This window comes from Nicotiana tabacum, chromosome 6, assembly GCF_000715075.1.
Source record: "Nicotiana tabacum cultivar K326 chromosome 6, ASM71507v2, whole genome shotgun sequence".
Classification (NCBI taxonomy): domain Eukaryota; kingdom Viridiplantae; phylum Streptophyta; class Magnoliopsida; order Solanales; family Solanaceae; genus Nicotiana; species Nicotiana tabacum.
This window is the reverse complement of record NC_134085.1, coordinates 216,916,588-216,926,704: the sequence shown is the minus strand read 5'-3', so window position 1 is coordinate 216,926,704 and position 10,117 is coordinate 216,916,588. Positions and strand designations below refer to the sequence as shown.

General features: G+C 31.6%; 1 protein-coding gene across 1 annotated transcript; it reads right to left on the bottom strand.

Annotated features, from left to right (window-relative positions):
- Window positions 1–3,209: 3,209 nt before the first annotated feature.
- Window positions 3,210–9,754, bottom strand: LOC107819058 (MADS-box protein EJ2-like). Its single transcript, XM_016645132.2, has 8 exons — window positions 9,362–9,754; window positions 7,418–7,496; window positions 6,756–6,817; window positions 6,573–6,672; window positions 5,496–5,537; window positions 4,379–4,420; window positions 4,135–4,268; window positions 3,210–3,549 (listed from the first exon to the last, which is right to left on the bottom strand). Exons 1-8 carry the CDS (start codon window positions 9,544–9,546, stop codon window positions 3,465–3,467), a joined length of 729 nt encoding a protein of 242 aa, XP_016500618.2. The 5' UTR covers window positions 9,547–9,754; the 3' UTR covers window positions 3,210–3,464.
- Between the last annotated feature and the right edge of the window lie 363 nt (window positions 9,755–10,117).

Sequence of the window (10,117 nt, the reverse complement as noted above, 5' to 3'; positions counted from 1 at the left end):
AAAGTCTAGGAAGACGGTGAATGTAAGCTAAACTTAGTAAAACCCGTAATGGGTCCATTAGGTCTCCCTTTAATCTTTTCATAAAACACACCCTTGTCTTCTTTTTCATAGAGTTGTTTTGAGAATAACAAATATTGTATAATAATTGTTTCATCAACACTACCATCTTGATTAAAGGATATATATAGAGAGAAGAATCTAATTGTACGTCAATCGCACATTGACTCAAACATATATGCCATTTTTCTAATCTAACAATTTATTGTGTAAATTGATACCATCGTCATATTTATGTCATATTAGCCTAAAGAAAAAAAAAAATTGAACAAAACTAAGTGATCTGTCACATCCCACAAAAGAAATAGAAAAAGAAAAGGAAAAAAGAGGAGTGCTAAAAGCTTCTCCGTCCACTTGAAAATGGTTAAAGTGCTTATATATTTCTTTTAGTGTAAACCAATTTGCTGCAAAAAAATATACAGACACGTCAAAAGAGGTAATATAAATGTTACCCCTATTTAATACTATACAAATTGACCGGCAAAATGCAGACACGTGCAGGTGCACCTCCCCTAGTTTCTTTTTATTATGATATATATATGTAAGCCATCAGTATAAAAGAGAAAGAAGAAAATAGAAAAAGAACAACAATAATGTGGAAACCTCAGTAATATTGTCTACTCTCAAATGGAAGTATTTTACTATGCAGCGTAGTAAAAAATCTAAAAGGAGAAAGTGAAAATGGGAAAAAATGAATTTAAGTAAATTTTTTGGTGGTATATTTCCTAAAAAAATAAAGAGGTAGCTGGGCTTTCACGTGGGCTGGGGTCCATTGGATTTGGCTCCACATGCAAGTTGCACTAGTGGGCTTTGTCCATTTTCGGCTATCTTTAACTTTGACTAATTTCCTTTTCTTGGCCTAATGCCCTAATCAAGTAAGAATGAGAGACATTTAAGATAGTATAAACATGGTAAACATATTCCTCCCTTTTTCTCATCCAACCACCATGCTTTTCTTTGTTTCTTCTTTACTATCCATTTATTTAATTGGATTATTAGTTTCTGCTTGAATAAAATTTTAGAAATTGCAATGTTGTCTTTGTTATTTTCATCGACAGAATACCATTAGCCGAAAAGTTATATTGCATATAAAAAATATATACGGAATATATATGTCAAAAATAATTTTTGTACATATATATTAAATCTTGAACGCCCGCCATTAGCTACGTTGGACATGTACTTGTAGTAAGAGAAAGCAAACAATACAAGTCAACTGAAGAAACCTTGAAAAATTAAATCAACTTGTTAGAGCAGAAGGATTTTGCAAGATACTTAACTTCTTTCGATACTCCAAGCATTTTTCTGTGTAGTATAAAGCAAAATGCATTGAATTGGACTTATACATATCTTAAAGATTTGAACGTATTCAGATATGATTATCAGAAATCAGAATCTTATCTCCTTGTCTATACGATGTTGGAAATGAGTGGAAACAAGTGGGTGGGTGGGTGGGGGGTGGGGGGGGGGGGTTGCTTGGCCTTGCAAAGCCCAAACAAGGAAACATTCTTTATTTGTTTTTTCCGTTAGTGGTTTTGACAAGAATTATAAGTCGGTTGATTTTAATCCATTATAGCAGTCGAATTCATCATCCAATTATTTTCAAAGAAGTCAATTTATTTGCCCTAAATTAGGAGGAAACTCTACTTCTCAATTGAGTTTTTAGGACGTTTTCGTTGGAACTCTTAGCAAAGAAAATTCTACTAGTAGTATAATGGAACTAGAAAATAGGCTTGAACTTCAAGAGAAAGCTTGTAAGACAAAACAATAGAATTCTTAAAACCCAATAATGAGAAAGTTGTAACGAATTGAATTACTAGTAATAGATTTGAAAGGAGGGAATAACAAGAGTTGATCTTTGTGTGTTGGATATATAATGGTCATTTATATGTACAAGATGAAAACCTATTTATAGCTAAGAAGGCCAAATTGAAGTCGGGGGCTGAATAGATAAATTCTCTTCCCACGTAACGCTAAGGCAATTCAATAAGATGTTCTAGGGCATATTATTATAATAATAATGTTCGCATTTGACCAGGCTTTTTGGACGTTCCATGATTAAACCGACTAGCGGCACTTTCGAGATGCCACCTTGTTTATAAATATAAAAAAAGTCTTTTCAATTCCATTTGACTCGGGGCGTCAGGGACCCTCCAACAGAAACCTCGTCTTTTTTGTCGTCGATAAGTTCTCCATCAGTGCCCTACTATTCATAAGAAATACTAATTGTTGAGAGACTGATTTATGAAGGCCCGGTGAGGCCTCAACCGACAGATATTTTGAGTCTTATATTGCTACTTTTTTTGGTGAACAAAGCTACAAAAACATTTTTTTTTTGTGGATTCTTATTCTTAACACAAGCTTGCGTCTATAAGTAAACATGTTAGGGTTGATGCCTTCAAGTAGATTGCATTTGATTTGATTCCAACATAATCTCGTTGGAATTATACTTTACCCTTTTAAAGTACTAGGTTTAAATAGTGGTCTTCTTTAATCTTTGTCTTTCTGAACATCTAAGCTCCATCAACCTGAGTCCATGGCGTAACTATACAATGAAAGATGAAAAGAATTCGATGCAGAAATATTTCGGGAGGTTTTATTGCCAATTACAAATTTTTTTCAATTTTCACACGAGTTTAATAAAATATAAAACCAAAGATGAGTAAATTGTATTCATATACGATCATATCTTCTAAATACCTCAAGGTGTCCAATTAGATAAATTTTTCAATTTGTGAATTAAATTGCCATAATTATACTTGGAACCTTGTTCACGTCAAGACCCAAGTTGTCCATAAATAACCAAAGCCCAATTAGTCAATTTGAATGGGAGCTTTGACGTAATTAGTAAAGTTGATATCATATAATTAGGGGGTCACAGATTCGAGCCGTGAAAACGACCTCATGCAGAAATGCAAGATAAGATTACATACAATAGACCCTTGTGGTCCAGCCCTTTCCCGCATATAGCAAAAACTTAGTGCACTGGGCTGCTCTGCTCCCGATTAGCCAGTTAGGGACAAGTCACTACATTTATCACAAATTGGCTGTAGACGACATTCTGCATCAGAAAACGAACATCACTCATCTAATTCCTGTAATATGGAAAAGCATATTTGAAATTTATGGCGTACAAAATCAACACAGCTATATATGATTCAAAGATACAATTAATAATGCAACAATTCCATTTAATTACATGGAATACAAGCAGAAATACATAATGGCCAATCAAGCAGGGCCATTCAAATGTTATGGTAACAACTTATGAATACATATTATTGTCCTTGCCCAATAATACTTAAGAGTTTCTAAATACAATTTGCAACAAACGAAAAGAAAATGCAATATACTATTATTTTATTTCGTTGAAGCAAAGATGGAGCAGCTGCCTTGATTTATCAAATTTACAGCATCCACCCTGGAATAAATCCATTCATATTATGAGCTGATGCTCCTCCATTCACCTCATCCGTGCCCACATGATTGTATCTGTATAAAATAACCAGAATAATAATAAATGTAATTACCATCAAGAATGAATACTTAATTTCATGAAACTGTGTATACTGCTAGTATTGGTCCATAAAGGTTGAAATTATTTACTACCCTAGTCTATAGTATATGTCCTCTAATGTTTTTGCACATAGTTTAAGAAAAGTCATGTAATAGCCTTAATTACGAGTATATGTCTAAACTACTCTTCTTCGGTCGTTCCACACCAAATCCATCGTTTCAGTATAACATATATATTTTGAAGAAAATCGGACATAAAAAGTATACTTTTTATCATTACGGAACAACGGATTTAACGACACGTATAATAAAATTTAAGTAACAATCAAAAAGTAACAAACTGGCTCTTGTTATTCAAAAACAAGAAATATTTTGAAGCAAATTCAGATTGTACAACAACAATAACTCAGTAATAATCCCACTAGTGGGGTCTGAGCAGGGTAGAGTGTACGCAGACCTTACCCCTACCCATGAGGGTAGAGAGGTTGTTTCCGAAAGACCCTTGGCTCAAAAACAAAAGATATGTAACAACAACAAAAAATATCGGAGATTAATAGTTACCCAAATTGAGGAGAAGAAGTCAATCCAAGAGGCTGAAAGAAACCCTCAGTTTGAGGGAGACGGTTGAGTTGCATTGCTTGAGCTCCATCTTCCCAACACAATCGAAGAGGAATTCCAGCTGCACTTTCTTCCAGCTGACAAACGTACACCATAAAATTAAGCACAACATGCATGACTTCAAAACACTTAGAAAAAAGAAAAAGAGACAGAGATTTGATCTGATCGATTAGTTATCTCTTTTTACCTTTCTCCGGAGATGTTTATTAGATTCTGCCAGCATTTGCTCCTGCCAAATTTATAGCTTACAAATAGGTTAATAACTCTCTCTTCCTTTAATCTAGGGATGTACATAAACCGGATTGGTTCGGGTTTAACAATTATCAAACTAAATCAATTGTGTCAGGTTATTAAATCTAAAGACCAAACCAAACCAATAAAATTCAGGTTTTTCACTCTTCGGTTTTCTCGAATTTTCGGGTTATTCAGGTTTTTTCGGGGTTTTTTTTTTCTGGTAAAATCTTCGTAGAACAAAATTTATAAATTGTGCTCAAAATATTTCTTTAATCCTAGTAAGATACAACTATATAAAGTATTTTTCAAGAAAATAATACAAAATATGAGATGTGTCATGACATATTCCTAAAATATTTAACAATAAGAACAATAAAATTATGTAATATAAATATTCCTAATTAAAAAGCCACAAAAAAAAAAATAAACATAATCAAAAAGTACTAAGTCATGATAAAAAAAGTAGACTAATAAGGGAATATTAATTACATGACTAAACGTTAAAGAAAAAATAAAAATAGGTTATGCATTTTTATCTAAATTATTTCAAAACAGAATATAGATATTCAATACATTCCAGTTCATAGTATTGAATTGAATGTCTTTTGTTAGCATTAGTATTGATTTGATTTTGGTTTAAGCTTTTGTTAGCATTATTTAGTTTACTAATGTTAATGGCTATAAAACTTATTGGAACATTCAAAAGTTCTAAGTCCAACCTTGAAATAATACCTTAAAAGATAAATTTATGAAATTTTTTAAGAAATATTTATAAATTACATAAAAAATAAGTATATTTATATATTAAATATATCTAAAAAATTTATATATGTAATGTCGGGTTGGTTTTGTTTCGGTTTGACTTTCTTTAATTAAAACCAAACCAAACCAATTATGGTCGGGTTTTTTTTTTCTAACACCAAACCAAATCAAACCAAACTATAGTCGAGTTTCTTTTTCTTGGTTTGACTTGGATTATCGGGTTGATGCGGTTTCTCGGTTTCCTTTGTACACCCCTACTTTAATCAATAGGAAATTTAAGGATTAAAAGTTATAATCATAATGATTACCCTTTGTTGAAGGTCTGCAAGCTGATCCAGCATGAAGTGTGTCTGCAAAGGGCAAAAACAAAGAATATTGTTGGAGAAAACCTCTATTAATTGAAATCTGTTTTCTTTTCAGTAGAATTGTTTACTTATGATGTGAGACATCTTGCAAACAATCTTAAGTCCAAAATCCTTATAATGTATCAATCAAAATATTCGCAGTATAGACTTTTGCAGAAGTAACACAATTTTTGGTTGGTTATAAAACAAAAACTAATCATTCCACACGTTATGCAAAAACCTGTATTAGTTTATGTGGGATAAAATGTTGAATAAGAAAATTTGTTTTAGCAATACAAGGATAAAAGATATCAAAGATAAAAGAGCTTTTAAAGTAATTTTTTTTTGATAAGTACCAAGTAATAATTGATCTTACATGGTCATTTTTTGTGCAATAATTAATTCTTAATTATTTATTTCATAAAAAATATTTGGTTACACATTAGGGATCTATAACCAAATGAACCTTGAGTATTGAAAGGAAAACAAACTAGTTTAAATCTACATATAATGTTTAAGATGGATGCGTAACTCAACAAGAGAAGCAACCTTATATGCTACTGTAAAAGCTTTTATTATTATAATAGCTTTTCTTTTCCCCTCCTTAATTTAGTTTGGTCCTCCCACACCCACAATAATTGTTAGAAAAATGCTTGAAAGAGAACTGGCCCGAAAAATAATTTATCAGACAGAACCTATGGAGGCAGTAATCAAGGCATTACAGTATTAAAAAAAAGGGTATTAGAATCATTCATATGAGATCAAATTCATTCTCAAGACAAAGGTAAGGTCTGTGTCCATACTACCCTCCTAGGATTCAGCCGAATCCAGTAGCTTTGATCAAAATCTTATATTAATTTTAAGAAATCTATTAAACAATTACAAATTATTAATTTAGAACACAGTAGCTTAAAAGAACTAGAATACCGAACCAATAAGCTTAAGATCTCTTGGCTTCGATTGGCTCTGACCTTCCCCAGTTCTTGTCTGTGGGATTATGCTGGAATTTTTGTTGTTGTGTATAAGATCAAAGTAATTTACCTTCCTTGACCTGATTTGCTTTAAGGACGCTTCTAATTGATTCTCAAGCTGCTCGAGGTCCTTGGTACTTAATGTCCCCAAATCTTCCCCAAGAAGGTTTCTGTGTAATAATTTGAGTTCATAAAAGGTAACAAATCAATGGGCATACAGAAAGCATTATATAATTAAGATTTAAGAACTTACCTCTGAGATCGTTGTAGGAGCTCAACTCTAGCTTTTAGCCTCAAATACTCATGGTAGTTGTTCTGTCACAAAATTAAGCAATTTTAACTTTTCCATGATTTCACAAAATTAAGGAGTTTATTAAATTATACTTGAAAAATATAACTAATCCAACCTGCAAAAAAAGTGTTTTCTTTTGTGTAGTATACTACATGAAAAGAGTCCAATTATACCAAGGGCTTGAAGTTGAGATTATAGATTGTGTAGTAACTCAAGAAAACGATAACGAATATGCGATGTGAAATGCTCATCATATATAAAATGCTGGAAAAAATCACATTCGAACTTTATTTTCATAACTAGGTCTATTTGCATGATAAATTAAGTGCCCTTGGACTGTACGATTTGATGTTCCTTATTTTAAGGCCAAATTGTGCCCTTGGACTTTAGGCTCCCTATTTAAAAATAATCAAGATTATTGCTTCCAAATATAACCAATGTTAAGTTCTACAAAGTAGAACCAAGTTTCAACCAAAGAAAACTGTAAAAACTCAAAGCCTTTTCTTTCCTATAAAGATAGCTATCATCTTATAAAATAACTTTAATTTGTTTTCCCGTAAAGAATCACTTATGGGATAATATAATTGCAGCTGTGATAATGAAAAGAGTGCATGAATACTTACCTGAGTATCAGTAGCTGATTGGCTGGCTTCCAAAGTAGCATAGCTGCAACGTTGATACTTTTCAATTGTTTTCATCATGCTACAAGAATGAAAAATGATATATTTAGCTAGCGTTTGAACATAGATTTGAATGAAACTTGAGAAAAGAGTTTTTCAAGTTGTATTGAAAAATAATTTTTGGAAGTTAAGTTGTGTTTGGACATGGATTTTATTTGAAATAAAAGTTAAAATTTTGTGAGTAGAAGAAAAAATTTTCACCCAGAAACGTACCTTAACCAGTTTTTGGGAAGTTGAATTTTTTTTTTCAATACCTAATAACATTCCATGAATAAACAATGTTTTCGAAAAAAAATAGAAAAAAATTGTAGACAAAATCTATGGCCAAGCTGGAGCTTAATAATTTCCGGTGACTATCTCCTCTTATTACATAGAAATTCTTTCTAACATTTTTTGCATAAGAGATCTACTCTTCAGATTAAAAAGCAATATTTGTTCTAAATTATTCTCTATACTCATGTAATATCAAAGTTCTCTGCAGATTGCGAATTTTAACAAACAGAAAGAGGTTCTTCCTATCAATTAGCAAACAGAAGTCATTGCTCAAAAGAATTTCTCGTTTTAAATATATAGTGAAATAAAAGAAATGACTCGTGCATGTTCTTCAAGCAATTAATTCTTCAATTTACCATCCATGGACATGCACAAAGTTTTTTCTTGTTTATAAATATGATTTGGTCAAATAAGAATAGGTGTTCTTGGTAGATCATCGGTAAATTCAAACTTGAAGACATCTAGGCTAAAACAAGCTTAACGCCTTAAACTAATAAAGGGCCTAAATCAATTATGTAACATGTCTGGATTAACTCATGTTATTTAAATTTATTGGCAAATATAAAAAATATAAGTGAAAATGTATCTATTTAATAATCAAAATATATATTGCTTAACATGGTTCAAGCACTCAAATTACCAAAATATATAGACTCCTGGTCACAAAAATTGACAATTATCCGGTGGAAATATCCCTTCAACTTTTAAATAATGGAGTACATTTCTTATAATCATTATTAATGATCTTTTTACAATGGGATTTAAAGCTTTGGCAGCTTCGAAACTAACATAAGCAGTCTTAGCTCCGTCTTGGGAATCAAAGAACAAAAGTAGCAGTATTTGGACTGTCAAACATGACACCTCTGCAAATCAAATCTTAACAGTGAAAAATTGTTGTAACGTGGAAAATTACTGATTAGGTTTTCAGAATTTTTGGTAGTTTCTTTAACGAAAGGTGTTTAGTGCTCAATAGTTTCATTCAAAAGATGATTTTTTTTAATTAGAAATCAAACTCATAAAAATCTATCTGCAAGCCAAGAATGACTCTACAGGAAAAAGGAAATAAAATTTCAAAAACAGTCAGATATAAAAATTTATATACTAGCAAAGACTGTCCAAAAAATTAAAACGAAAAACATCAATATTTACATATGCAAAAAAGTTTAAAAAACAAATACTACAAGATGATGATAACACAAAGAAGTAGATCCTCCAAAGAACGAAAGAAGAATTGTAAAATAGTTGATATCCCAAATGAAAAATCAATTCTTGAGTATAGAGAGAGAATTCGATCATATATATATATATATATATATATATATATATGTGTGGTTAAAGTACGGCATATTAAGACAAATCAGATCTTGCTTAAAAATTGAAGTGAGAGAGGGAATGGAACTCTTTAAATCAAATTTAATGAAGTAAGAATATGAAGTCATTAAAGACCAGAAATTTGCAATTCTTTTTTTGTCAACTTCCACATATAAGGGTTTCGGAAAAACAGACCCTAGAAAACATAGAGAAGTAGCCAAAAAAAACTATAAAAAAAGAGAGGTTATTATATATATAAACTGAAAAGGATTTAGAAGGAAGAAGTGGTTATTTTTGTAATACCTTGAAGTGCTGCAGAACTCATAGAGTTTACCACGATTAGAAAATATGATGAGAGCAACCTCAGCATCGCACAGAACAGAAAGTTCATAGGCTTTCTTGAGAAGTCCATTTCTTCTCTTAGCAAAAGTAACTTGCCTGTTTATTTTGTTCTCTATTCTCTTCAGTTCTACTCTTCCTCTTCCCATTTTTATTCTCTTTTCTCTTTCTTTCTATCTTTGTAATTTGCCTGAGAGATGATATAAGGGATTATTCCACTCTTGGTTAGCAGCTGGAACTACTTTTAGTAGTGCAAAGAATAAAAAAGGGTACCAAATTAAATGAAATGAGGGAAATGAAAGGGGGAGAGAAGATGAAAAAAATGGAAACCCTGGGGCTTCTGTATCTTTGGTCCCTTACCTATAACCAGATGGTATTTTTCTTATCCCCTAACCCCACCCCCCCCCCCCCCTAAATACCCTACTTGAAAAAAAAAAAACCTCTCACTAAAAACAAAAAAGGAAAAGAATTAATAAATCAGGTTAATGATTATATTTATTCTCAAACCAGCCAAGTCATCAGCACCTATGGATCTCACCTGAGGAAAGTACATTTATATTTTACCCTTAGAGTCAAGTGGCCCTGCATACCCTAAAAAGTGTATCTAATTTCTCTATGTAGAAAAAAAAGACTCACTCTATATAAGGAGTATACGAAATATATATAAATTTATACTTATTGGATTTTAAGTTTTATTTAGTACAGAAAATATTTACACAT

What these genes read in the sequence shown, in the direction of transcription:
- LOC107819058 (XM_016645132.2), bottom strand. Translation starts at nt 9,546, where the DNA reads ATGGGAAGAGGAAGAGTAGAACTGAAGAGAATAGAGAACAAAATAAAC. An exon ending in CTCCTACAACGATCTCAGAG is followed by an intron (nt 6,673 to 6,755) that starts GTAAGTTCTTAA and finishes ATTATTACACAG; the next exon opens with AAACCTTCTTGGGGAAGATT. An exon ending in ATAAACATCTCCGGAGAAAG is followed by an intron (nt 4,269 to 4,378) that starts GTAAAAAGAGAT and finishes TACGTTTGTCAG; the next exon opens with CTGGAAGAAAGTGCAGCTGG.